The 27715-nt window shown below is 52.7% G+C and overlaps 3 protein-coding genes and 1 pseudogene across 25 annotated transcripts in view; 1 reads left to right on the forward strand and 3 right to left on the reverse strand.

Moving 5' to 3' along the window:
- The window catches only part of ATP1A3 (ATPase Na+/K+ transporting subunit alpha 3), a 193556-nt gene that overhangs the window by 115161 nt on the left and 50680 nt on the right, over nucleotides 1-27715 (reverse strand). The window lies entirely within an intron of this gene.
- On the forward strand, nucleotides 3421-8874 carry ZNF574 (zinc finger protein 574). Of its 4 annotated transcripts, none has more exons than XM_050768420.1 (2): nucleotides 3421-3586; nucleotides 5912-8874. In XM_050768420.1, exon 2 carries the CDS (start codon nucleotides 5932-5934, stop codon nucleotides 8620-8622), a length of 2691 nt encoding a protein of 896 aa, XP_050624377.1. In that variant the 5' UTR covers nucleotides 3421-3586; nucleotides 5912-5931; the 3' UTR covers nucleotides 8623-8874. The 4 variants fall into 4 exon arrangements, with proteins under 4 accessions (XP_050624377.1, XP_050624378.1, XP_050624380.1 ...); XM_050768421.1 differs by lacking the exon at nucleotides 3421-3586 and adding an exon at nucleotides 3707-3769; XM_050768423.1 differs by lacking the exon at nucleotides 3421-3586 and adding an exon at nucleotides 3845-3910.
- LOC126941791 (uncharacterized) lies at nucleotides 14068-17310 on the reverse strand (annotated as a pseudogene). The gene has a single exon (XR_007721429.1). The product of XR_007721429.1 is annotated as an uncharacterized LOC126941791 (transcript).
- Nucleotides 14068-27715, reverse strand: part of POU2F2 (POU class 2 homeobox 2) — a 75822-nt gene continuing 62174 nt past the window's right edge. For 4 of the 19 annotated variants that reach the window (XM_050768435.1, XM_050768438.1, XM_050768443.1 and 1 more), the window contains 7 exons: nucleotides 24050-24211; nucleotides 23756-23897; nucleotides 23513-23661; nucleotides 23257-23433; nucleotides 21795-21861; nucleotides 20010-20211; nucleotides 17295-19881 (listed from right to left, as the gene is read on the reverse strand). In XM_050768435.1, the coding sequence (XP_050624392.1) occupies nucleotides 19431-19881; nucleotides 20010-20211; nucleotides 21795-21861; nucleotides 23257-23433; nucleotides 23513-23661; nucleotides 23756-23897; nucleotides 24050-24211 (1350 nt within the window). In that variant the 3' untranslated portion in view covers nucleotides 17295-19430. Of the gene's footprint in view, nucleotides 19882-20005; nucleotides 20212-21794; nucleotides 21862-23256; nucleotides 23434-23512; nucleotides 23662-23755; nucleotides 23898-24049; nucleotides 24212-27715 lie in introns of those variants that run through there. The other 15 variants (XM_050768442.1, XM_050768440.1, XM_050768441.1 and 12 more) reach the window with 12 other exon arrangements.

The raw sequence follows: 27715 nt of genomic DNA on the forward strand, positions 1-27715 counted from the left end.
ATCCCAGGTGATTTTGCCCTAAGGGCAAACCCAGACTGCTTCAAAGCAGGCCAAGCCTAGCTTTAGCTCACTAATTTCCATCAGCTCTTTCCTTTACTTCTTGCATTCATCCCTTCAACATCGAACCACTTGAACTTCCCACCTGCCAGGCAGGTGAGCCTGGGGGCCAAGAATGGAGACCTTAAGGTCAACTCCTGGGTTGGAATCCTGACTCTTCCTAACTATGGGAACCACGACTAGTTACTTCTCTGGGCTTCGATGTTTTGTAAAGTCAGTATGACAGTTTCTCCCTTACATGATTGTTGAGAGGATTAAACTGAATAATGCATGTAAACATTGAGCATAATACCTAGCACGTCATAATACACTCAAGAGATGTTAGTTATTAGGCTCCTAGAGATACTAATAAAAATCACAACTGGCCAGACACAGTGGCTCACACATGTAATCCCACTATTTTGGGAGGCCAAGGCAGGAGGATGGTTTGAGCCCAGGAGTTCTGAGACAGCCTGGGCAACATGGTAAGACTCTATCTCTACAAAAACAAAAAACAAAAAAACAAAAAACGGGCACGGTGGCTCATGCCTGTAATCCCAGCACTTTCGGAGGTCAAGGTAGACAGATCCACTTGAGGCCAGGCGTTCAAGACCAGCCTGGCCAACATGGCAAAAACCCGTCCCTACCAAAAAATATGAAAAATTAGCCGGGCATGGCAGCACATGCCTGTAATCCCAGCTACTCAGGAGGCTGAAAATTGCTTGAGCCTGGGAGGCAGAGGTTGCAGTCAGCTGAGATCACACCACTGCACTCCAGCCTGGGTGACAGAGCTACACTGTCTCAAAAAAAAAAAAAAAATTAGGAGCTGGGCACAGTGGCTCACATCTGTAATCCCAACACTTTGGGAGGCCGAGTTGGGGGTGGATCATCTTAGGTCAGGAGTTTGAGACCAGCCTGGCCAACATGGCAAAATCCCGTCTTTACTAAAAATACAAAAATTAGCCGGGAGTGGTGGTGTGTGCCTGTAGTCCCACCTACTCGGGAGGCTTAGGCAGGAGAATCACTTGAACCCAGGAGGCGAAGGTTGCAGTAAGCTGAGATCATGCCACTGTACTCCAGCCTGGGCGATGAGCGACAGGATCCCTCTCCAGAAAACAACAAAGCAAAACAAAAAATTAAATTAAAAAAATAGGCCAGGTGCAGTGGCTCACGCCTACAATTCCAGCACTTTGGGAGGCCAAGGCAGGTGGATCATGAGGTCAGGAGATTGAGACCACCCTGGCCAACATGGTGAAACCCCGTCTCTACTAAAAATAAAAAAATTAGCCAGGCATGGTGGCAAGTACCTGTAGTCACAGCTACTCAGGAGGCTGAGGCAGGAGAATCGCTTGAACCCGGGAGGTGGAGGTTGCAGTGAGCCGAGATTGCGCCATTGTACTCCAGCCTGGGTGACAGAGCAAGACTCTGCCGTCTCAAAAATAAATAAAATAAAATAAAATAAAGAGTAACTCCTAGATGTCTTTTACTCTGTGCCTCACAACCACCATGAGATGGGTTGTGATTAGCCCCATTTCACAGATTAGAAACTTAGGCTCAAGATAGTTGACTTGCCCTAAAACCAGGATTCCAATCCGGCAATCTGTTTTAACTACACAGGCCTGCTGTTAGATAATTTAATCCATGAGGTTAGGACATCTAATGACTAAATGACCATAGCAAAGCTGATGAATTGGTCCCGGGTCTCACCGTGAGACGCATCCCATAGTGGCTTTTGTCATCAGGTAGGTAAATAAATAAGAGTTCTGAGAGTGAGTTTCCTCATCCGAGAAACTGAAACTCCTCTGTGCTTGGGTTCAGGGAGTAGGTCTGGAAACGTTTCTTTTTTTTTTAGATGGAGCCTCGCTCTGTCGCCCAGGCTGGAGTGCAGTGGCACGATTTCGGCTCACTGCAACCTCAGCCTCCTGGGTGCAATCAAATCTTGTGCCTCAGTCTCCCGAGTTGCTGGGGTTACAGGCACAAGGCAGCACACCCAGCTAATTTTTTGTATTTTTAGCAAAGATGGTAGTTTCACTAGGTTGGCCAGGTGGGTCTCTCTTTTTTTTTTTTTTGAGACGGAGTCTTGCTGTGTCGCCCAGGCTGGAGTGCAGTGGCCGGATCTCAGCTCATTGCAAGCTCCGCCTCCCGGGTTTTTACGCCATTCTCCTGCCTCAGCCTCCCGAGTAGCTGGGACTACAGGCGCCCACCACCTCGCCCGGCTAGTTTTTTGTATTTTTTAGTAGAGACGGGGTTTCACCGTGTTAGCCAGGATGGTCTCGAACTCCTGACGTCGTGATCCGCCCGTCTCGGCCTCCCAAAGTGCTGGGATTACAGGCTTGAGCCACCGCGCCCGGCCGGCCAGGTGGGTCTCGAACGCCTGACTTCAAGTGATGAACCCTCCTCAGCCTCCCAAATTGTTGGGATTACAGGCGTGAGCCACGGCGCCCTGCCTGGAAACGTTTCTAACAGTACTGGGGCAACTCCCTCCCAAGGCCCTGAGGGGCGCAGGAACGAGGTGAGTAGGAATGGCCAGAGCCCCTTGGACACATGGGGCCCCGCTCTCGAGGTGTAAGGGTCAGAGTCACCCCGGAAGGACGTGGAGTGGAGTCCGCCCGCTAATGGCTCACTTCCTTCAGGCTCTCACCCCGATTGTCCTTCAGGTCCTCTACCCGCCACATTCCCTGTTTCTTCCAGTGAAATTGTCTGTCCTTGCTTCTTCTTTTTCTCGATATCCTCGCTTTCCTTGCTTCCCCTCTGACATTTCTCCTCTCTCCAGTTCCCAAAAGTCCCCTCGGTCTTTACCCTGTTTCTTCCTGTCGCCTTCATTTCCCTCCTTTTAATAAAGTGAGTCTGGAGCCTTGGTTTCTTTTCTCAGTGACTGGCACTGAATGCAGTTTACCCTCGCCCCATCACGCTAAGTGGTTTCACTTTCTCCCTCTGACCCTCGGGGAAACCACAAACGTTCCTGTGCCTCCATTTCCCGGTTCCAGCCCTCGGGGTGACGCGTGCCTCAATTTCCCAGGATCTTTCCCTCCCTCTCCCTGACCCCAACGCTGACTCCCTCATGGCGTCCCCAAGATGGCGCCCGCGGCGGCGCTCCGCCGCCTGACGTCATCGCACCGCCCTCCGCTCAGAGTTGCCCACTGGAGCCGTCGGAGGCGGAGTCAAGGAGGAGGAGGAGCATCCTCTAGGGAGGATTAAAGGGGCGGGCACTACCCACCCGAGGGCTGACCGGTGAGGGAACGTCGCTAAAGGATTGGTTGGGCGCTGAGGGAAATCTCGATGCTCCTCACTATTGGCCCAAGCCTCAGAGACATGAACTTCGATTGGCTGAACGGCAGGGCCCGAGCGGGCGATGATTGGTTGCGTCCGGCCGTCCGTGCGGCGGCCGAGGAGGAAGGTGGGAGGGGCGTTGCTGAGAGTAGCTGGGGGCGAGAGTGAGGCTACGGAGCAGGCGAGAGGCGACGCGAGAGCTAGAGCGGGCGCAGCGTTAGGGTGGCCGTGCAAGGGGAGCCGTGGCCCGGGCCCGGGGCGTGCGAGACGGCTGAAGCAGGTGAGCGCGAGCGGGCGCGCAAAGCCTAGCCGGGCTGCCCTCCCTGCCGCCGCGGCCTCCTCTCGCCAGGCCGCCTGCGCACTGAGGGCCTGAGGGGGTGCGCGCCGGGCAGTTAGGGCGGAGCGGCACCAACGGCCGACCGGGCGCGCGGGCAGCAAGGCGGGGGCCGGGCCCGAGCGGCAGGTGGGGAAGGGGCCTGGAGTCGCGTGCGGGGCTGAGTGAGGAGGGGCGGAGCTTGGGCTGGGGCTTTGGCGGGGCACCTGGGCGGGAAGGGGAGGCCTCAGAGCTGTCCCAGAAGGGCTCCGCCGCTCCCCAGGGTTTGGGGTAAAGGACTTGGTGGTGTGGCAAGTCCAGGACGAAGGGGCTGGGCCGGTTAGAGGCACTTGGGTGCCCAGTGAGGGGCTTAGGGCGTGAGAAAGATAATTAAGTTAATGGAGGGGGAAAATATCTAGTTCTTCCTGGAAAGAACTGGGGCAGTGAGAGGGGTTTTGGTGTGAAAAAATATTAGGAAATCGATATCCCCAAGGGAGCGGTTTAGAGCTAAGGAGGGGTCCAGTTGTAACGGATGGGGTTAAAATAATGTGAAGAGGCCTTAAACCATGTATCAGGAGGTTGGGTACCCTTGGAATACGTGGAGAGAGGTCTCTGTACAAAGAAGGGTTATGTGTATTTTAAAAGGATGTTTGGGTGTTCCTAGAATGAGCCGGGAAAGGTAGTCTTTTTTAAGTACAGGTAATTAGGCCAAGGTGAAGATGGGATTTGGTTATTGGAAGGGGAGGAAGTAGGGTGGGAGAGATCTGTGTGCTAAAGTGACGAGTGCCTGGGAATTCCTGGAATGAGACTGAGAGGTTGCTAAGACGTTGGGGGTCTGAGTACCCCCAAAGTAGTAGGCTAGTGAGAGGGGCTTGAGTGTGAGGAAAAGGGGTCTGTCTGCTGGAGTAGGGTGGTGATGGGGGTTCTGTATGAGAATAGGAGGTCCGGGTATCCCTAAAGGGGATTTGGGCAGCAGGAGGGGTGTGTGTAGAAGGAGCTTAAGCCGTTGTGAAAGACGGTCTGGATATCCCTGGAATGGGTTGAGTGTGTGTGGATCTTTACACAAAGGAGTTATGTTGCTACGAAGAGGAGGGTCTGAGCATCCCTAGAATGTGTTAGGGTGGGTTGGGTCTTCTCGCAAATTAAAAAAGATTGGGTTAATAATGTGAAGGAGGATCTGGATATTCCTGAGATGGATTTGCCGGGGCAGGGGGAGGTCTGTTTGCAAGAGAGGCATAGGTTGATACGAAGTGAGGGTATGGGCGTCCCTGAATGAGTGGCTGTGTATGAATAGGAAGGGTTTTAATCAATGGGAAGAGGGGACCTGGGTATCCCAAAGGGGATTAGAATTGTCTATTTGGTCTTGGTACAAAGAAGAGGTGATGAATGTAAAGAGTGGAAAGATACCCTGGAGACAGGAGTTAGGGTGGTGGAAGGGTCTACGTCTGAAACAGGGAGGAGTAGGCCTTTGTGAAAATGGGTCTGGGTATTCTGGATAGGGGATTAGGGTTGGAGAGAGCCTTGATTTGTAGAAGAGTTTAAGTAATTAAACAGGGCTGGGTATCATGAAGTGGTTAAGGTGGGCAAAGTCTGGGTGTGGAGATAAGTTAGGCCAATGTGAGAAAATCTGATTGTGGGGAAGGGATATAGTTTGACGTGAGGAATCCAGGCACCCGAGGAAGAGTTGGTGGGTAGCAGGGGAGTTGCGTGTGAAGGGGAGGGGTGGCACCGTGTACAGTGCTGAAAGTGGAGTGGTGGGGCGTTGGGCAGTTTGGTCTGGGTGTAAAAAGAAGTCTGAGAACCTGGGAGAAGGAGCAGAGGTCATGGGAGGGGTGTGGCTGGGAGAAACAGTTGGGGAAGGCCTATATGGGGTTTCAGTTGGGTACCTTGGAGAGGAATGGGGTGATGTGAGTTGGTAAGAAAAGGAGTCAGTGGAAGGAGGTCTGAGTGGAGGTTCCCATGTGCTGGGTGTAACTGTGGGGCCCACTGTGAGGTGTGGGAGATGAGGGGACTGAACAGGTTACAAGGATCTGGTGGGTGGAATTTGATGCAAGTTGATGTAGAGGTGAGACTGGGTAAATTCCTGGGGAAGGGACTGCCTGGGAGATTTTGTGTTTGGTGTTTGTTATGTTGAGGGGAGGAAGGATTATTAGGAGGGAAGCAGAATTTTAAAAATCGAAGGAAGAACTTAGAGGGGGCATAGATCTAAGGTATTGGTAGTGGAGAGTGATAAAGGGAAGAGCTGAGGAATCGGTGACCTAACTGGTTTGTCCCCACTGTCCCCTCTTCCAGCCCAGGGCCTTGCTGCCGCCATGACTGAGGAATCAGAGGAGACAGTCCTGTACATTGAGCACCGCTATGTCTGCTCTGAGTGCAACCAGCTCTATGGATCCCTGGAAGAGGTGCTCATGCACCAAAACTCCCACGTGCCCCAGCAGCACTTTGAGCTGGTGGGCGTGGCTGACCCCGGAGTCACTGTTGCCACAGACACAGCTTCAGGCACGGGCCTCTATCAGACCCTTGTGCAGGAGAGCCAGTACCAGTGCCTGGAGTGCGGTCAACTGCTGATGTCGCCCAGCCAGCTCCTGGAGCACCAGGAGCTGCACCTGAAGATGATGACACCCCAGGAGGCAGTGCCAGCTGAGCCACCACCCAAGGCACCACCCCTGAGCTCCAGCACCATCCACTACGAATGTGTGGATTGCAAGGCTCTCTTTGCCAGCCAGGAGCTCTGGCTGAACCACCGGCAGACACATCTCCGGGCTACACCCACCAAGGCTCCTGCCCCTGTTGTCCTGGGGTCCCCAGTTGTTCTAGGGCCTCCTGTGGGCCAGGCCCGAGTGGCTGTGGAGCACTCATATCGAAAGGCAGAAGAAGGTGGGGAAGGGGCGACTGTCCCATCTGCCGCTGCCACCACCACTGAGGTGGTGACCGAGGTGGAGCTGCTCCTCTACAAGTGCTCTGAGTGCTCCCAGCTCTTCCAGCTGCCAGCGGATTTCCTGGAGCACCAGGCCACTCACTTCCCTGCTCCTGTCCCCGAGTCTCAGGAGCCTGCCCTACAGCAGGAGGTGCAGGCTTCGTCACCTGCAGAGGTGCCTGTGTCTCAGCCTGACCCCGTGCCAGCTTCTGACCATAGTTATGAGCTGCGCAATGGTGAAGCCATTGGGCGGGATCGCCGGGGGCGCAGGGCCCGGAGGAACAACAGTGGAGAAGCAGGCGGGGCAGCCACACAGGAACTCTTCTGCTCAGCCTGTGACCAGCTGTTTCTCTCACCCCACCAGCTACAGCAGCACCTGCGGAGTCACCGGGAGGGCGTCTTTAAGTGCCCCCTGTGCAGTCGTGTCTTCCCCAGCCCTTCCAGTCTGGACCAGCACCTTGGAGACCACAGCAGCGAGTCACACTTCCTGTGTGTAGACTGTGGCCTGGCCTTTGGCACAGAGGCCCTCCTCCTGGCCCACCGGCGAGCCCACACCCCAAATCCTCTGCATTCATGTCCGTGTGGAAAGACCTTTGTCAACCTTACCAAGTTCCTTTATCACCGGCGTACTCATGGGGTAGGGGGTGTCCCTCTGCCCACAACACCAGTCCCACCAGAGGAACCTGTCATTGGTTTCCCTGAGCCAGCCCCTGCAGAGACTGGAGAGCCAGAGGCCCCTGAGCCCCCTGTGTCTGAGGAGACTTCAGCAGGGCCCGCTGCCCCAGGCACCTACCGCTGCCTCCTGTGCAGCCGTGAATTTGGAAAGGCCTTGCAGCTGACCCGGCACCAACGTTTTGTGCACCGGCTGGAGCGGCGCCATAAATGCAGCATTTGTGGCAAGATGTTCAAGAAGAAGTCTCATGTGCGTAATCACCTGCGCACGCACACAGGGGAGCGGCCCTTCCCCTGCCCTGACTGTTCCAAGCCCTTCAACTCGCCTGCCAACCTGGCCCGCCACCGGCTCACACACACAGGAGAGCGGCCCTATCGGTGTGGGGACTGTGGCAAGGCTTTCACACAGAGCTCCACACTGAGGCAGCACCGCTTGGTGCATGCCCAGCACTTCCCCTACCGCTGCCAGGAATGTGGGGTGCGTTTTCACCGCCCTTACCGCCTGCTCATGCACCGCTACCATCACACAGGTGAATACCCCTACAAGTGTCGTGAATGCCCCCGCTCTTTCTTGTTGCGCCGGCTGCTGGAGGTGCACCAGCTCGTGGTCCATGCCGGACGCCAGCCCCACCGCTGCCCATCCTGTGGGGCTGCCTTCCCCTCCTCACTGCGGCTCCGGGAGCACCGCTGTGCAGCCGCTGCTGCCCAGGCCCCACGGCGCTTTGAGTGTGGCACCTGTGGCAAGAAAGTGGGCTCAGCTGCTCGGCTGCAGGCACACGAGGCGGCCCATGCTGCTGCTGGGCCTGGAGAGGTCCTGGCTAAGGAGCCTCCTGCCCCTCGAGCCCCACGGGCCACTCGTGCACCAGTTGCCTCTCCAGCAGGCCTTGGAGGCACTGCTACAGCAGCCCCTGCAGCCCCTGCCCGCCGCCGGGGTCTAGAGTGCAGCGAGTGCAAGAAGCTGTTCAGCACAGAGACATCACTGCAGGTGCACCGGCGTATCCACACAGGTGAGCGGCCGTACCCATGTCCAGACTGTGGCAAGGCGTTCCGTCAGAGTACCCACCTGAAAGACCACCGGCGCCTGCACACAGGTGAGCGGCCCTTTGCCTGTGAAGTATGTGGCAAGGCCTTTGCCATCTCCATGCGCCTGGCAGAGCATCGCCGCATCCACACAGGCGAACGACCCTACTCCTGCCCTGACTGTGGCAAGAGCTACCGCTCCTTCTCCAACCTCTGGAAGCACCGCAAGACCCATCAGCAGCAGCATCAGGCAGCTGTGCGGCAGCAGCTGGCAGAGGCGGAGGCTGCCGTTGGCCTGGCCGTGATGGAGACTGCTGTGGAGGCGCTGCCCCTTGTGGAAGCCATTGAGATCTACCCTCTGGCCGAGGCCGAGGGGGTCCAGATCAGTGGCTGACTCTGCCTGACTTCCTCTTCAGCACTTCCATGCCCTGTTGCTGAAGGCCCTCCAGCATCCCCTTAAGCATCTGTACATACTGTGTCCCTTCCTCTTCCCATCCCTACCACCTTGTAAGTTCTAAATTGGATTTATTCTCTCCTGAGGTGGGTGCTTTGGGGTCCTTGACACACAAAAAGGTGCCCCCCCACCTTCCACATCTTAGCACTGGTGACCCCAAAAATGAAACCATCAATAAAGACCAAGTTGCCAGCAGTGTATAGAGTGGAATTTGGGAGTCACGGGTCTTACCTCTCATGGCTGCGTCACCAGCACCCAGAAGTGGGCCTGGCAGGTAGCAGGGATAGTACAAGCCCAGTAAACATTTGCTGGGCTGAAGAGAATGACCTGCTGTTCATGGGCATGGCTCTCAAGCAGGGCCTTCACTTTACTGCTAGATGGAGGTAGCATGACTCTTGCCACTAGAGGTCCCTGGCTCTGTGGAAAAGCTCAAGGGTGCTTGTGCTGGCGGCAGGAACTTTCAGAGAAATCAGATTCTGACACCCCTGTCCCTGACTCCTGGCCTGATATGGGCCTTGTCTCCCAAGGCCATCTGATTTTCTCATTGATCCCCAAGAGCAAATGCAGGTAGGCATGATCTCTGGGGCTGTGGAATTAAAGGAGATTCTGAATAATATGTGTCTGGACATAGGGGTGGTGACTTGAATCCCCCTGGAGTTGGACTTTGGCTCAGCCAACAGATTTTTATTGTGAGAGATGGATTGTTGGAATGGCTGGCCAATGTTTGAACATCTAGTTAGTCTCAAGTACTATATAACAGTAATATTCACACTGATTAGGTGAGAACATTTTGCAGGGAAGGAATCTCCAGTCAAAAGCATTGAGATGACTTGCCCAAGGTCAGATTCAATCCAGGCAGGGCAGAGCTTGAATTCAAGCCTGATTTCATTTCATTTGGTTTAATCACCCATATGCTTTTCTCTCCATTCTGCTGCCTTCTGCATACGTCGGGGAGGGTGGTGGAGACAAAATAGGAGTATGTGACTGGGGGGATGCTAGGCTGCTGTGCTAGCCTTGCTTCTGAGACCCCCTCTCCCCAGAGATTATTCCAAATCCTTCTGTTGAACTCTTTTTCCTTTTATTTATTTATTTGTTTTTTCGAGATGGAGTCTGCTCTGCTGCCCAGGCTGGAGTGCAATGGTGTGGTCTTGGCTCACTGCAACCTCCACCTCCCAGGTTCAAGTGTTTCTCCTGCCGCAGCCTCCCAAGTGGCTCGGGTTACAGGCACATGCCACCACACCTGGCTAATTTTTGTATTTTTAGTAGAGGCGGGGTTTCACCATGTTGGTCAGACTGGTTTCCAACTCCCCACCTCAGGTGATCCACCCGCCTCAGCCTCCCAAAGTGCTGGGATTCTAGGCATGAGCCACCGTGTCTGGCCTAAAACAAAACAAATTCTAATAATCTTATAAAATAAATGACATAACATTTGAAAAGTTAATGTATTAGGGTTCTGTTTATACAAAAAAATACATAGTAGGTTATGTGTATGTGTATCCTACCTGTTACATGTATATAAATTATACAATAGATATAGTAAATATTGATATATATATAAAGAGATTTTTATTGTTTCACTCTTTTTTTTTTTTTTTTTTTTTTTTTTTTTTTTTTTTTTTTTGACGCGGAGTCTTGCTCTGTGCCCCAGGCTGGAGTGCAGTGGCGCGATCTCGGCTCACTGCAAGCTCCGCTCCCCCGGGTTCACGCCATTCTCCTGCCTCAGCCTCCCGAGTAGCTGGGACTACAGGCGCCCGCCACCTCGCCCGGCTAATTTTCTTGTATTTTTAGTAGAGACGGGGTTTCACCGTGTTAGCCAGGATGGTCTCGATCTCCTGACCTCATGATCCGCCCGTCTCGGCCTCCCAAAGTGCTGGGATTACAGGCTTGAGCCACCGCGCCCGGCCTATTTCACTCTTTATAGACATATATAAACATACATTTTAATGTTTATATACATAGAGTTCCAAATCCTAGGATTTTTTTTAAATTAAGTTCTGGGATACATGTGCAGAACGTGCAGGTTTGTTACATAGGTATACACATGCCATGGTAGTTTGCTGCACCCATCAACCCGTCATCTACATTAGGTATTTCCCCGAATGTTATCCCTCCCTAGCCCCCTGCCCTCTGACAGGCCCTAGTGTGTGATGCTCACCTCCCTGTGTCCATGTGTTCTTATTGTTCAACCCACTTATGAGTGAGAACATGTGGTGTTTGGTTTTCTGTTACTGTGTTAGGTTTTATTTTTATATTTTTATTAGAAATGGGGTCTTGCTATGTTGGCCAGGCTGGTCTCAAACTCCTGGCCTCAAGGGATCATCCCATTTTGGCCTCCGAAAGTGCTGGGATTAGAGGCATGAGGCACAACACCTGGCCTGTTGTTTTTTTTTGTTTTTTTTTTTTTTCTATTTTTCAGAGTCTTGCTTTGTCACCCAGGCTGGAATGCAGTTGCACGATCACGGCTCACTGCAGCCTCAACCTCCTGGGCTCAAGTGATCCTTCTGCCTCAGCCTCCCAAGTTGCTGGAACTACAGGCGAGCACCACCACTTCTGCCTAATTTATTTTGTAGAGATGGGGTCTTGGGTTCTGTGTGGTTCTGACTGTGCCACCTTGAAGATGGGCCTGAAGCCAATGATCTTCCTCCGTGTACTATTATGCCTCATCCCTGCTGACTTGTTTGGAGAGTTGAGGAGCTTTGCGTTTTTTCAGTCTTGCCAAAACACTGCAATGCTAACACTTCTTGTCTTACTACATATGAAACCTATCTTTCACTCATACTTTTCCTGTGCCTCGATTCCCACAGCCCTCACCATTGAATTTGCAGGATCCCAGCACCTGTGTGCCAAGCATACATTAGAGGATGGAACAGTGTTGAGGAAACCCAACAGCTCTTTTTTTCCCCCCCTGAGATAGAGTCTCACTCTGTCACCCAGACTAGAGTGTAGTGGCATGATCTCGGCTCACTGCAACCTCTACCTCCCAACTTCAAGTGATTCTTGTGCCTCAGCTGCCTGAGTAGCTGGGATTACAGGCGTGCACCACCACGCCCGGCTAATTTTTGTATTTTTAGCAGAATGGGGCTTCACCATGTTGGGCAGGCTAGTCTTGAACTCCTGGCCTCAAGTGATTCGCCAGCCTGGTCCTCCCAAAATGCTGGGAGTATAGGCGTGAGCCACCGCGCCCAGTCTTAACTGCATTTTCATTAATACCACTTCTACCTTTCAGTGGTGAGGTCTTAGGGATCAGTCCATGGCCTGATGGCCTGCAGAAGCTGTTGCTATTGCCGAATGACAGATGGGCACAATAATTTGAGTAAGAGTTAATGTTGCTCTAAAAAGGAAGGGGGTTGGTGTGTACATTGTACCACCAGAAAACTTCAAAATCAACTCTGGTTGGTTGGTTTGAGACAGGGTCTCGCTCTGTCACCACCCAGGCTGGAGTGCAGTGGTACTATCATAGCTCACTGCAGCCTTGGCCTCCCGGGCTCAAGAGCTCCACCTCCGCCGGGCGCGGTGGCTCAAGCCTGTAATCCCAGCACTTTGGGAGGCCGAGACGGGTGGATCACAAGGTCAGGAGATCGAGACCATGCTGGTTAACACGGTGAAACCCCGTCTCTACTAAAAAATACAAAAAATTAGCCGGGTGAGGTGGCGGGCGCCTGTAGTCCCAGCTACTCGGGAGGCTGAGGCAGGAGAATGGTGTGAACCCGGGAGGCGGAGCTTGCAGTGAGCTGAGATCCGGCCACTGCACTCCAGCCTGGGTGACAGCGCGAGACTCCGTCTCAAAAGACCTCCACCTCAGCCTCCCAAGTAGCTGGGACCACAGATGTACCCCATTATGCCCAGTTAATTTTGTTCAATTTTTTTTTTTTTTTTTTGAAATGGAGTCTCACTCTGTCATCCAGGCTGGAGTGCAGTGGCACAATCTCTGCTCACTGCAACCTCCACCTCCTAGGTTCAAGCGATTCTTCTGCCTCAGCCTCCCAAGTAGCTGGGACTACAGGCACGCACCACCACGCCCGGCTAATTTTTGTATTTTTAGTACAGACGCGGTTTTACCATATTGGCTAGGCTGGTCTTGAACTCCTGACCTAATGATCCACCCACCTCAGCCTCCCAAAGTGCTGGGATTCCAGGCATGAGCCACCACACCTGGCCCAATTTTGTTCAATTTTTGTAGAGAGGGGGTCTCACCATGTTGCCCAGGCTGGTGGTGAACTCCTGGGCTCAAGGGTTCTTCTTGCCTTGGCCTCCTCAATTCTAGGGTTACAGGCAGGAGCCACCGCACATGGCCTGGTTTTTGTTTGTTTGTTTTTTTGAGATGGAATCTCGCTCTGTCGCCTGATCTGGAGTGCAATGACGCAATCTTGGCTCACTGCAACTTCCACCTCCCGGATTCAAGCTATTCTCTAGCCTCAGCCTCCTGAGTAGCTAGGATTACAAGCATTTTTGTATTTTTAGTAGAGATGGGGTTTCACCGTGTTAGCCAGGCTGATCTCGAATTCCTGACCTCAGGTGATCCGCCTGCCTCAGCCTCCCAAAGTGTTGGGATTACAGGCGTGAGCTACCACGCCTGGCGTTTTGTTTTGTTTTTTGCATTTTTTTGGTGATGTGAAAAAATGACGTATAACTCTTCTGTTAATTTATTTGACAATTTGTGAGGCTGAAACTTTTTAATGTGTTAATTGAAACTCTGGTTTTGAAGAGTCTCTTTAGTCCTCTAGGGAAGCATCCAGGGATGGAAATGGGGAGGTACTTGCTGGTTTCCTGCCTTTCTCATAGTTCTCATTTATTGAAGACAGTGTGCTGGAGCCCAGTCCTAAGCACTTTACTTAGACCATCATCCTACAACCTTGTGAGGTAGGTATTGTCCCTAATTTACAGTGAGGACACAGAAACTCACATATTGAAGGTCATAGAACGGCAGAATTGAGATTTGAATTCGGAAATGTGAATTCATCCTGAATTCAAAGACGGTTCTTTGGCAAGAACATTTGTGCAGGTTTTACTTCCAAACAAACATTCACTATTTTTAAACATTTATTTATTATTATTTTTTAAACAAGGTCTCTCTCTGTTACTCAGACTGGAGTGCAGTGGCATGATCACGGTTCATTGCGGCCTCGACATCCCGGGCTCAAGCCATCCTCCCACCTCAGTCTCCCAAGTAGCTAGGACTAGACAACAGGCACACACCATGACGCCTAGTTGAGTTTTTGGGGCTTTTGTAGAGAAGAGTTCTCACTCTGTTGCCCAGACTGTGAACATTCACTATTGGAACAGAAGTAAAGCCCTCCCCTCCCCAGCATACAGATCTCCAACCCCACACCCTGATGTCTTCACCACTCTTCCCAGGACAGAGAGGAGACCAAGGGAGAGCAGGCATCATTTCTCTCTGTACAGTTTTTAATTTTTTATTTTTTGATGTTTGTTGTCCAGATGAATGACACACTCAAGTTACAAAAATGGGGCCTTAAAAGAAGCACATTGTACAATGAACAAGCAGATTGGAGTTAAGAACACTGAAACGCTAACCCGCTACCACGAGAAGAGACAGGGAGGGGGTACAGGAAGGGAAGGAAGGGGCTACCAACACAGGGGTCAGACGGAACTGAAAGGGAGGCTAACTTGGTGAGGATGGAGGAAAGACAGGTCTACTCTGGGGCTGATTTCTGGATGCCAGTTCTTGGGCACCCTTGCCTTGTACTTGCCACCCCCTCCAACTTCACCCATCTCCATTCCAACCTAGTCATTCTGGGCGGTGAGAGACACCCACACCAGAACGGGTTGCGCCAATCAGGTCTTTACGAGGTAGGGTGGTCACCTTGCCCTAGTGCAGCCCTGGATTTGGAAGGTGATGGTGGCAGCAGTGGGACAAGAGGCCAGAAAGGAGTTGATCAAAGTTCAGGCCCCTGCTCTTCCCAAAGACTCCTCACTCTTTCCCCACCCCACCATGATCCAAAGGCCCTCTATGAGTTGCCGAGAGAGGCCCCCAGTCACCCTGCAATTATATAAATAAATAAATACTGAGCCCCTGGGTTTGGGGGACAGGTTGGGGGAGGGGCAGCAAGGATAGAGGACAGGAAAGAGAGGAAGGGGAGGGAGGCAAAAGGGAGGGGTCACAGACATAGTAAATAGTCGTCTCCATCCCAGCAACACTTCTCTCTGGATTTTTCTCTCCTTTTCTTGTTTGTTTAACAAGGAGCTAACAATTCAAGGACAAATACTTAAAAATATACATTATTTTTTCTTTGTTTCCGCCTTTGTCATCGTCGTCTTGCTTTGGAGACTGCTGAGGTCAAAGTTTAAACCGCATGAAGGACCTGCGGCTTGGAGTTTTTGTGTATTTTTTTTTAATTTTTATTTTTAAATTTTTTTCACTTTTTTTTCCAACGTATAAAAAGGTAGCGGAGTTGTCTGTGGGTTTTTTTTTTTTTTTTAATGGTTAAATCTTTGGTTTGTTTCTTTTTTCTCTTGGAGGCCTTTATCTCTCGCACTTGCCTTTCCCACTCAGAGACCAGTGGGGGCCCGCGTGTCTCAATCTTGCTGTCTGTCTCACTCTCTCACTCAGGTCCCCCTACCCTGGGCTAGAGGAAGAGAGAGGCACCCTGGTATTCGGGTGGGTTAGAAAAACTAGTCAGGTCAAGAGGTCACCCTGACTTGGCTAGTCCCTCGCCAAATCTCCCCAGGGCTTGGAGAGCCCATCATGGCCTTCTCCGGGGAGATGGGTAGAAAACTCATATCCTTCCCCTCCTCCTGATCTCAGCCCCAACTCCTACTGGGGCTTGGGTTCCCCATCCCTACCCACCCCAACACACACACACCCACCCCACCCCCCAGAAGAGAACAGAGAGAGGTGGTTTAGTTACTGGCATCAGTTTTTGTTTTTTTTTTTGGCACAATGAAAAGGCCCACCGTTAGGGTAGACCCAGTCTCTGTCCCTCCCTTAAGTAGGAGGTCAAGGTTGGGGAGAAGAGAAATTCAGAGGGCTCCCCACTGCTCCAATCCACTCATCTCTCCTCTCTTTCTAGCCCAGGCCCTCAGCTCCCAACCTCGGACACCTAACCTAGCCCATAGCCTAGCCTGGGGTTTCCCTCCCCATCCCCCACATAAAGCTCCCCAGCCCTCCAACTCTCTCGCTCACACACAGACACACGGACACAGGCTCTGTACAGACCACAAAATAAAAACGATGAGATAGTTTTGTTTCCCGGAGTCGAGACGGGGGACCAGAGTGGAAGGGGCAGATGGGGGTGGGGGGCATGAATTCCCCCATCACCTTCCCAACCCTGGCTCCCTCCAGCCCCCCAGCCCCTTGCCCTGGCTGGCCCCCAGCCAACGATATTTGGTTTCCTTTTTTTAACATTAAAGTTCTATGAGGTATTTGGTGCCTTATCTCGAGTCCTCGGGGGAGGGGGGCCCAGGGGGGAGACCTGGGGCTCACCTGCCCCTCCTTCCCTCCTACCCCCTTCCCAATATTTGGTTTCACAGCTGTAGTTAAAGCTTGGGATTTGGTTATTTTTCCCCCTCCCAGGAATTTTCTTTTTTCTTGTTTTTCTTTTCCTAGGTGTGAGGGTTGGATGGGGAGGGTCCCCAGCACCCCTGGCTGCACAGGGTTCCCTCCACCAACGTCAGGGCATCTGCCCCATCCCTGCCCCCTGCACCTCCTCGTCTGTTTGCCCCACTACCCCATACTGGGGTGGGGAGAGGTCCCAGGTGGTGGGACTTGATGGGGAGGAAGCAGGATGAAGTGGGTGGTGGTGAGTCCTGGATTTTCTTTCCTTTTTTTTTTTTTTTTTTTTTTTCCTTTTTGGTCTAGAATCATAGTTTTTGTTTGAGTCATCTCCACCATGCCTTCCATGCTGCCTGTCTTCTCGGAGGGGGTTTTTGGTTGTAATTCCTTTCATTTTGCTCTGCTCAAATGTCCTTCCTATTTGGTCAGGAGCCCTTGGCCCCCTCTCCACCCTTGGGCTGGGGCCCAGGCCCTCTTGCCAGTCCCTTCTCTCTTCAGGAAATAAACATGGACAAACTCAGAGGTAGGGTAAGGGCAGGGAGTCATTCAGCGGAGATGCTTACATTCCGGCGAGGATGGGTCAACAAGGTGCCAGGCCCCATCGTGCCAGGGGTGGGAGGGGCGGCTACTCCACCACTGCCCGGACAAGGCACCCGGAGGCCCCTGCAATGGCCGAGTCTCTGCTGCCTCCGTGGCCCAGCCCAACAGTTTCATTTCCCGGGTGGGAGAAGGGAGACAAGAAAAAAGAGAACGCTGAGGCCTGGGGCTCCATCTGCCTCTCCTCAAAGTGTCCGGCAGAACGTGGAAGCTGCCCAGGCCAAAGCCCTGTGGTCTCAGGGCTCTCCCCTCTCTCTGCTCCTGCCCAGCGAGGGGCGGGGGCCACACTGTGGCTGTCAGGCCCCACCCTGATTTCAATGGCTCGTGTCCTTCACTGCAACACTTTGGTTTGAGGAGAGACACAGAAAGAACAAGATTGAGAGAGGAGAGCAAAGGGAGACGGAGGAGAGAGGAAGGAGGGAGAAGAGAGGAAGGAGAGGAGAGAGGACAGACAAAAGAGAACCGAAAAAGAAATCAAAGGAGGAATCAAACCACCGGAAAGTTAAGTTTTCCTTCATCTGTTCTTTTTGCTTTCTTACTCCCTTTTTTCCTGTCTTTCTTTTTTTAAAGCTTTTTCAGTTGATTTGGGGGGGGAGTTTGGGGTTCTTCACCCCTGTCCCTGACACCCTCTCTCAGCCCCACCCACCTGCTTCTATCTGCCCTGGCCGAGGGACAGGCCCTGCCCCAGCCGCCCCCTCCGGCTTTCCCAAAGACGACGTCCATGAGGTATTTGTGAAGAGAAAGAAGCATCCGTCCTTCTGTCCGCCTCGGGGAACAAGGGCCACCGGTGCAGGGGCTTGGCTCCGCCTCGCGGTTCCGTCTTATTCTTGAAGAGTCCTCATCTTCTTTCCCTTTTATATATATATATACGTATATATATATATAAATTCTTTTTTTCTAGTTTAAATTTATTGTTTGTTTCTGGTTTTTTGGTTTTTGGTTCAAAACTTTGTTGGCCTCCACAATAGCAGGAGGGCAGGGTGGCTCCCAGTGGCGTCTCTCCTCTGTCCGTCGTCAGTGGAGATGTGTCCAGGGCTGGTCAAACACAGGGTCCAGCCAAGACTTGTGGAGGTCTTGTGGGATTGGTGGCCACCACCGCACCCTCTCAGATGGGGACCACAGGCTGTGGCACTGTCCCACCACATGGACCCTGATGGGGATGCCATCTCGAGGAACCCCACCACTGGGGTGTGTGCGTGTGTGCATGTGGGGGGGAGGGAGAGGCATTCGCCAGTACCAGAGGGGCACGGGGTGGGAAAAGCAAGGTGAGTTCTCTTTTTGGTTTCTGGTTAATGTCAAAGAACGTGAAGGATCCCACGGATAGGCACTGGAATATGAATTTTTTTTTTTCAGGGAAACAGACAGGATGGAAAAAGACAACTGAATGCCCTCAACTGAATGCCTTCATCCCCTCTAGCCTGAAACTTCCACCTTCCCATAAGATGGGGAGGGGGTCGATTCCAGAGCAGAGGAGGGTGACAGGGTTGAGGAGGGACTTGTGAGAGCTAGAACTTGGCAAAATGGCCTAGCCCACCTTTCAAAGGGGAAAAGAGGGAGGAACAGGGGATGAAAAGTTGTCCCCAGGCCTTCTCTTGAACTCTCCCCTGGCTGGGGGGAGGCAGGAGGTTAAAGCGAGCCCCCCTGCCCAGGTGGGGAGAGCTGGGGGCCAGGGGAGAGGGGGACACATGGTAGGGACACATTCTGTTGAGCACAATGCTAAAAATTCTGTACATCCTTTGGATGAAGCTACTGAATATTTGGTGTAAGGTTGTTCAGGCCCTTTCTCTTTCACCTTCTGGAAAAGAACATTTGGTGGGTGGTGCTGAGCCCCAGCCCATCAGCCCATCTGCCCAGGCTGTGCCCTGTCTTCGCTGGTCCAGGGCTGGGGGCCGGGACTAGGAAGCTGGCATCTTCTTTTTCCATCTGTAGCCCCCATGCGGGGAGGCAGGGTTGGGGGTTGGTCCCACAGCCAGGGCTCGGTGGCATGAGGTCTGACCTGCTGGAGGCTTCTCCGCCCCTGGCTGGGGTTCTTATTTGGCGTTGTAGCAGTGAGGGTGAGCACGCTGAGGTCTGGCTCGCGACTGGTTTTTTGGTTTGTTTGATTTTGTGGGTTTTTTTTTTTTTTGGTTAGTTTTTTTTTTTTTTTTTTTTTTGTTTTTCACCTCTGGTTCCTTTGGGGCAGCTGGTTTCTGTTGTGATTATTTTTGGTTTTCTCTTTTGTTGGTTAGTTTATTTCCTTTTTTTTTTTTTTTTTTTTTTTTTTGGTTGGTTGGTTTTTTTGGTCTTTCCTCCCTTGTCACTCTGCTCTGAGGACCCTCTGTGTCCCCACCACTGGCCTCCTCGCCCTCTTCCCAGGTGAGGGACCAAGGCAGGGATCAGAGGAATGGGAAGGGAGGCATGGCTGGCCCTCACTCAGGTTTGGACCCTGCCTCGGGCCCCCCTGGGCCTCCAGGGGTCTGTGCGGCCACCTCGCTGCAAGTGGAGGAGGAGGAGGAGGAGGATGAAGAGGATGAGGAGAGGCCAGGAGACTTGCTGGAGATGGAGGCTGCCACGGCCGCAGCTGCTGCTGAGACCAGGCCCACGCCAGGCGGGGTGCTGAGCAGGGGCAGCCCAGCATGGTTCAAGAAGAGCGGCGAGGTCACCAGGCCGGGGCTCCCCGGGGTTGCGCCAGCTGCCCCCAGCACCAGGTTCCCGCTGCCATCAAGGCTGGTAAGGGGCAGGGTTCCACCAGAGGCCAGGGCTGGCGGGGAGAGAGAGAGGCTGGGCTGGGGGCACGCCGGGCCAGGGGAGACCTTTGCCTTCCAGCGTCCTGCCCAGAGTGCCCCCCATCTCCCCATCGGTCCCGCTGACCCCCATCAGCACCCCTCACATCTTCCCCAAAGGTGAGATGGGTATGAAGAGGCGAGCGATGCAGTGAGCAGGGGCAGGATGGCATGGCTGGAGCAACAATGGCAGGGCTCGAGGCCCCAGAGGATAGGGCTGGTGACGATGGGTGTGACATGAGGCAGCACGCACCTTGGATAGTGGCCAAAGGGTTGTTGCTCATGAGGGCTGGACTCAGCCCGGAGCTCAACCCCACCATTGTGCTTCTGCAAGAGGCAAAGCAGAGGCATTAGCAGGGGCAGGGACCTGCCAACATAACTGGGGTGCAGCTCCCCACCCTAGAAGCAGCAGCGACCCTGCTTCTCCCCACAGCCTCCCACCTGCACCCACTTACCCCGTGCTGGGGTTCAGGCCCGACAAGCCGATAGCCGAGTGGCTGCCTTGAGGGCTGGGGTTTGTGCTGTTGGTGGTGGCCGGGGGTGGGGGAGTGACAGAGGGGATGGAATTGAGGGGGGGCACAGCCCCGCCCCCGCCCCCACCCCCTCCAGCTGTCCGGCTGGGGTGGAGCGTCCCCACAGCTGAGGATAAGGTAGTAACTGCCAGAGAGAGACAGAGAGATGGGGTCTTCAGCTTCCACTCATCCCCCACTGAGGAACCTGGGGTCAACTCCTACTTGTCCTCCCACCCAGCTCACGAAGCATCTCCTCAGTCAGAACAGCCTTAGACCTCCCTGCCCTCTCTTCCCAGAGTGATTTCCCTGTGCCTCTGCCATAGTGACCCCTATCATAACAATGGAAGTCAGAGCAGCTGCTTCCTGCTGAGCCCTGGCACTCTGCACTCCCCGCCCTGAACCACTTTTTTACTGACTAGAAACGGGGGCTCCCAGGAGTCAGAACCCTATGGCTCCCTCTAGGGGAGGGGCGAGGGATGCCAGGCACATTGCCACAGCTGAGGGATGGGCAACCTGGCAGGGACTGAGGGCCCAGACTCAGCCAGACTGCTGGGGTAGAAACTCCTGGCTCTGTCTCATCCCAGGGGTGCCCTGGGGCGAGTGCCTTAACCTCTGACCTTCAGATCCCTTGTCTGGAAAATGGGGATAATAATAGAACCTATCTCATAAAATGAGTTTGAGAATTAAGTCAGTCAATGCAGTTTACAAAGAGCTTAGTACAGTGCCAGGCAAGCACTACTTTATAAATCTCCACTTACTATTTTCTAGCCTGGGGACGGGCAGTATGTTGTTCTGTGTGTGTATGTGTGTATATATATATCTATGTGTATATATATCTATTACGTATATATTATGTGCATATATATTATGTGTATATATATTATGTGTGTACATATGTGTGTGTGTGTGTGTATATATATATATATTTTTTTTGAGATGGAATCTAACTCTGTTGCCCAAGCTCGAGTGCAGTGGTGTGATCTCAGTTCACTGCAAACTCCTCCTCCCGGGTTCAAGCGATTCTCCTGCCTCAGCCTCCCAGGCAGCTGGGATTACAGACACACACCACCACACCCAGCTAATTTTTGTATTTTTAGTAGAGACAGGGTTTCTCACGTTGGCCAGGCTAGTCTTGAACTCCTGACCTCAGGTGATCTGCCTGCCTTGGCCTCCCAAAGAGCTGGGATTATAGGCATGAACCACCACACCAGGCCAATTTTATATTATTCTTATATATATGGTGTATAACCATACATCTAAACCTGCCGTGTCCCAGGAATAGGGAGGGGAACTCTGGGTACAAGAGTATGTATGTATGCATGTATGTGTGTATACATACATACACTCTTACATACATGTATTTATATCTTTTGTATGTATTACAGATTTATAATAATTTTATAAAAACTGAGGCTTAGAAGGATAAAATAAGCACTTGAATTCACACAGCCTAAAAATGACAGAGGCCAGGCACAAAACCCAAGTGCCTCACCTTTTACCAGGCCCATGCTTTTCTCATATGAAATCGTGAAGCAGATTAAAGCTGAGTTGCTCCTGTAGAGGAGGGGTGAGTCCTGCCCTCTTCCCACTGTCTCTCCCATTCCCCCACCCACACTCCCCGGGCTCAGTCTTGAGGACCATGGACACCCAGAGCCACTTGGGAACCTCAGGCTCCAGCCTGTGCCACATCCTCCCAGGCCCCCCTCATCATCTTCTGCCCTCCCTGACCTGTTGTGCTCAGACTGCTGGAAGCTTGGGACAACGGTAAGGTTCCCGCGCCCCCTTGGGGTGTGACCTGAGGAGAGAAGAAAGGAGGTATGGTTAGCCACTGTCTGCCAGCAGCCCCCGTGATGCTCCCTGCAGGACCCCACTCCTCTGTCCCAGGATGGGGGCAGGGGGCTTTGGCACAATGCTGCATTTGTATTATTCCACATGCTTTCTTCACACTTGCCCTAGCTGATCCTGAGCCACAAGCATGAAGGGCTAATTCTCCATTAAGAGCACCCCGAACCTCTCTTCTGACACCACCCTGTCTGGCTAGTCTCTGCAGGGTTGCATCCTGTCTGAAGTGACTACACCGGAAGAGTGGCTGCTCTACATGCTCCTACTATTGTTGGTTCTACAAAACTAAAATTCTTTTCCCTGGACAAGCAAACACCACCCTTTTACCAGTAGGGTTGGCAAGCAATGCAGCAGAGACTGATCAAAGTGACCCAGGCAGGGAAAGAGCAGATCTGAAGTGTGAGGCTAAATGGATGCATATCTTTGCATCAGGGTGTTGAGATGTCGTATTACTTGATTTTCTGGGACCATCACCAGCTTCCTTCTTGGCCACCCCACCTCCAGTCTCACCTTTGCATCAGCCCTAGAAACCTCACTAAATGTGTGGTTTCTCTCCTTCCCCAGCTTAAAACCCCTCCTTACCTCCTCACTGCCCATGGTTCAAGTTCCAGCTCTTCACTGTAAAACTTAGGGTACATGCCCCCACCCCTTCCCCAACCTCATTCATATAAACTGCAGCGCCAACCACACTAAATTGCACTGGAGTTTCTCAAATTGGGCTGGGCACACCCTGGTTTCTAGGCCTTAGTGCACACTGGTCCAGGAAGGCCCTTTGCCTTCTCGTGGCTGGCTAACTCTCCCTTGTCCTTTAGAACTCAGTTCAGACAGTGCCTCCTTCACCCCACTGGGGGTGGGGGCTCCTCTCTGGAACATCACAGCTTTTTCCAGGAATGGAAATAAAGGGATGGGATAAAGGATGTCCCAGCTGTGTCTGAGATCAAGTGGGCCTGTGTGTAGCTATGGACCTGAGAGTACACCCATGGGTGTGACAATGTCCCTGAATGGCCAATAAATGCCTCTCCCTGCCTCCCTGTGGCTGTGAGCCTGTGTGTTCTAACCTGGACCACGTCCTTGGACATATATCCCTCCCTGTGTGACTATGCCACTGTAATAACTCTGTGTCTGGCTATGTCGGTGTGTATCTAGGGGTGCTTGTATCCCCCAGGTAAAACCACAGTTCCCTGGAAACTGCCCCTGTGTGACTGTGCCCATCTACGTGATGGCCTGTCCCCAAGAGTGACTCTCGTTGCCTCTGTTCTAGGCTCTGTGGACAACCAGGTAGGGTGGGCTTCACACAGGTGCCTGCGGAGTTCTGTGGTCTCCCACCCCCCAGGCGGGCTCTTGGTACCATATGGGGGCTGTAGCTGGCCGGCTTCCCCGGGCTGGGCAGCATGGGGGCCGCACTGCAGGGGTTGATGCGTTTCTCCTTCTGGCGCCGGTTGCAGAACCAGACGCGGATCACTTCTTTCTCCATGTGCAGCTGCTCGGCGATCAGCAGGATCTCCTCTGAGGTAGGCTTCTGGTTCTGCAGGCAGAGGGCTTGTTAGCCTGGGGCCCACCGCCCGCCACCCCTCAGGTGAGGGCCACCCAGGAGAGGGCCTCACCGCTAGAAAACTCTTCTCTAAGGCGAAGCGGACGTTTGTCTCGATGCTGGTCCTCTTCTTGCGTCTCCGGCCGGGCAGCCCGTCGAAACCCAGGCTGGGGCTGCTCAGCTGGTTGGGGCTGGGCAGGCTTGAGTCCACAGACATAGTCTCTGTGCCCCGGGGGAGACGTGAGCATTAGAAGGCGCCTCCCGCGGCCACTGGCCACCGCCCGCCCCCTACGCGGGAGTCCCAGCCTAGTCCCACCTGCGTCGTTGAGCCACTTCTCCAGGAGGGGCTTGAGTTTGCACATGTTCTTGAAGCTCAGGTTGAGGGCCTCGAAGCGGGAAATGGTCGTCTGGCTGAAGTCGTTGCCGTAGAGCTTGCCCATGGCCAGGCCCACATCACCCTGGGCCAGTGCGGCGTGGAAGGGGCGGAGGTCAGGGCGGGGCCTTCCGGCACTGGGCCCGCTCCGCCCACCGGCTGGCCACGCCCCTCGCGGCATTCATCAACTGACCACGCCCCCACGCCCACCGCCCAGCCTGCAAGGTGGCTCCAGACCTGCGTGAAGCCCAGCTTGATGCGGCGTTGCTTGAAGGTGCGGGCGAACTGCTCCAGCTCCTCCAGATCACTGGGCTCCTCGGGGTGGGATGGTGGCTCCAAGCATTTGGGGGGCTGCGGGTGCGAGAGGTGCGGGTCGGGCAGCGTAGGGCGGGTCACGGCCTGGTGGGGTGGGCAGGTGGGTGGGATGTAGGGCGGAGGACCAGGAGTGGGCTCAGCGATGGATGCACAGTCCCCCTCCCGCCCTCTTCGCCCCTGCGTTCCATCCGCCGCTTGCAGACTCCCCCCGCCTTCCTCCACACGTACTGTCAATCCCTTTAAAGGTTGGACTCTGCTGCCCTACATGGGTTTCCTCATTGCCTGGGACTCTCTGCACTGTCCCTTCACGCCTGCGAACTCCCAGTAGGAGCAGCCAGGGCTCTTTCCCTGGAGCTGGAGGCAGTGGTTCATCCTCATCTCAACCGGGGAATCAAGGACTGGCCCTGCCACCAAGTCACTGCTTAGCCCAGGCCTCACTTTCCCCCTCTGCGGGATGGAAACAATCACTGCTGTTCTGTCTACCCAACGGGGCTGTTGAGAGAACCGGGTTAAAGATGAGTAGGTCGTGCAGACCCATGGACTGTACAACGCCAAGAGTGAACCCTAATGTCAACTATGAACTTTGGGTAATAGTGATGTGTCAATGTAGGTTCATCAGCTGTTACACTTGTACCACTCTGGTTGGGGATATAGATATGTGGGAAGCTGTGCATGTGCAAGGGCAGAGATAGATGGGATATCTCTATATCTACCACTCAGTTTTGCTGTGAATCTAAGACAGCTCTTAAGAAATTAAGTCCTAAGCAATGAGTAGATTGCAAATAAAATAAAAAAAAAATAAAAAAAAAAGGACTGGGAGGCAATTAGGGAGATTTACAAAAAAGCAACAGCTCTATCTGGGATGATTCATTGCCCTAAAAATAAAGGATCTGAAGCAAGTGGTGGGTGCAGGGATGTCCGTCACTCAGGTCCTTGATCCATTATTCTCCAAAATGCTGGGGCCAGATGTTTAGGAATTTTTCAGATTTTTGTTGTTGTTGTTAATTTTATTTTTATTTTTATTTTTTTTCTGAGACGGAGTTTCACCCTTGTTGCCTAGGCTGGAGTGCAATGGTGCGATCTTGGCTCACTACAACCTCTGCCTCCCGGATTCAAGTGATTCTCCTGCCTCAGCCTCCTGAGTAGCTGGGATTATAGGCATACGCCACCACACCCGGCTAATTTTGTATTTTTAGTAGAGATGGGGTTTTTTCATGTTGGTCAGGCTGGTCTTGAACTCCCGACCTCAGGTGATCCACCCACCTTGGCCTCCCAAAGTGCTGGGATTACAGGGGTGAGACCACCGTGCCCGGTCCTTTTTTTTTTTTTTTTTTTTTTCTTTTTCTTTTTCTTTTTTTTTTCTTTTTCTTTTTTTTTTCTTTTTGTATAAATTTAAGGACAACAGGTGCAGTGGCTCACACCTGTAATCCCAATACTTTAGGAAGCCAAAGTGGGAGGATCGCTTGGGCACAGGAATTTGAGACCAGCCTGGGAAACATGGCGAAACCCTGTCTCTACAAATTTTTTTTTTTTTTTTAGACGAAGTCTCGCGCTGTCGCCCAGGCTGGAGTGCAGTCGCGTGATCTCGGCTCACTGCAACCTCCGCCTCTGGGGTTGACGCCATTCTCCTGCCTCAGCTTCCCGAGTAGCTGGGACTACAGGCGCCTACCACCATGCCCGGCCAATTTTTTGTATTTTTAGTAGAGACAGGGTTTCACTGTGTTAGCCAGGATGGTCTCGATCTCCTGACCTTGTGATCTGCCCGCCTCGGCCTCCCAAAGTGCTGGGATTACAGGCGTGAGCCAAAGCATCCAGCCATATCTCTACAAAACTTTAAAAAATTAATCGAGCATGTGGGGCGTGACTGTAGTACCAGCTACTCAGGAGGGCTGGGGACTGCTTCACTTGAGCCCAGGAGGCTGAGGCTGCAGTAAGCTGTGATCGCACCACTGCACTCCAAGCCTGGGTGACAGAGTAAGACCCTGTTTCAAACAAAAAACAAAATGTTAAGGGGTACAAGTGCAATTTTGTTACGCAAATGTATTGTGTAGTGATGAAGCCTAGGCTTTTAGTGTATCCATCACCCCAACAGTGTACATTGTACCCATTAAGTAACTTCTCATCATCCACCCACTCTCACCCCTCTCAGGTTTTGCTGTTGTATTAGAGACCAGTCTCACTATGTTGCCCAGGCTGGCCTCAAACTCTTGGGCTCAAGTGATCCTCCTTCCTCAGGCTCACAAGTAGCTGAGACTATAGGCATGCACCACCATGCCTGTTTCAGTTTTCAGAAAACCTGCATAGGCAACCAGGCACGGTGGCTCATGCCTGTAATCCCAGCACTTTAGGAGGCCGAGGCAGGTGGATCACCTGAAGTCAGGAGTTCGAGACCAGCCTGGCCAACATGGTGAAACCCCCGTCTCTACTAAAAATACAGAAATTAGCTGGGTGTGGTGGCGCATGTCTGTAATCCCAGCTACTTAGGAGGCTGAGGCAGGAGAATCGCTTGCTTGAACCCGGGAGCAGAGGGTGCAGTGAGCTGAGATTGAGCCACTGCATTCTAGCCTGGGCAACAGAGCGAGACTCCATCTCAAAAAAAAAAAAAAAAAAAAAAAAAGAAAGAAAGCCAACATAGGATGTATATCATAGATAATGTGGCACAGCTCCCACCCCCACTGGGGTCAAGGATATTACTACATAATCAGATACAGTAACAGTTTTGCAGCAGCAAAAATGCCATACCAAGAGGGGCAAAGAAAAGTCACACACTGCCTTATATCATGGCAGGGCAGGTTTTGCAGTCAAATGAGTTCTCATACCAATGGTGCAAGAACAACTTGACTTTCAGAGTGTTTGGGATTTCAGAACTGCAGCTAAGACCTGTATTAGTCTCTAATCTTTTTTTTTTTTTTTTTTTTTTTGAGACGGAGTCTCACTCTGTCGCCCAGGCTGGAGTGCAGTGGCGCAATCTCGGCTCACTGCAAGCTCCGCCTCCCGGGTTCACGCCATTCTCCTGCCTCAGCCTCCCGAGTAGCTGGGACTACAGGCGCCCGCCCCTGCGCCCGGCTAATTTTTTCTATTTTTTTTTTTTAGTAGAGACGGGGTTTCACCATGGTCTCGATCTCCTGACCTTGTGATCCGCCCACCTCGGCCTCCCAAAGTGCTGGGATTACAGGCGTGAGCCACCACGCCCGGCCTAGTCTCTAATCTTTTCAGTCCTTCTGAAATAGTTAACGTATATTTTTTTAAAGGGCTATAAAAAATGGGTGGAAAAAAACGTTGAAATTCATAAAAGGTGGTGAAAATGATCATTAAAGTCTATAACTCAGGCAGCAAACTGAACGAAAGGCCTTGGGGTCCAGGTGCCAAGGTGGTCTGGAGAGCTGGCACGCTAAGGGGCCTCTGCTCCTGCTAGTGGTCAGGCCAACTGCTCACTGCGCCAAGCCACCACATAGACACAGGTACGGCCCTGCCAGATTTTCTGGTTTATCAAGAGGAACTGAAAATCTGGTGCTTTCTGGGAATTTAGTTGACAATGGCCAAATAAAAGACACCTGTGGGCCTTGTTTTCAGTCTCCAGTCTGGGAA

The sequence above is a fragment of the Macaca thibetana genome, chromosome 19 (assembly GCF_024542745.1).
Source record: "Macaca thibetana thibetana isolate TM-01 chromosome 19, ASM2454274v1, whole genome shotgun sequence".
Classification (NCBI taxonomy): Eukaryota; Metazoa; Chordata; class Mammalia; order Primates; family Cercopithecidae; genus Macaca; species Macaca thibetana.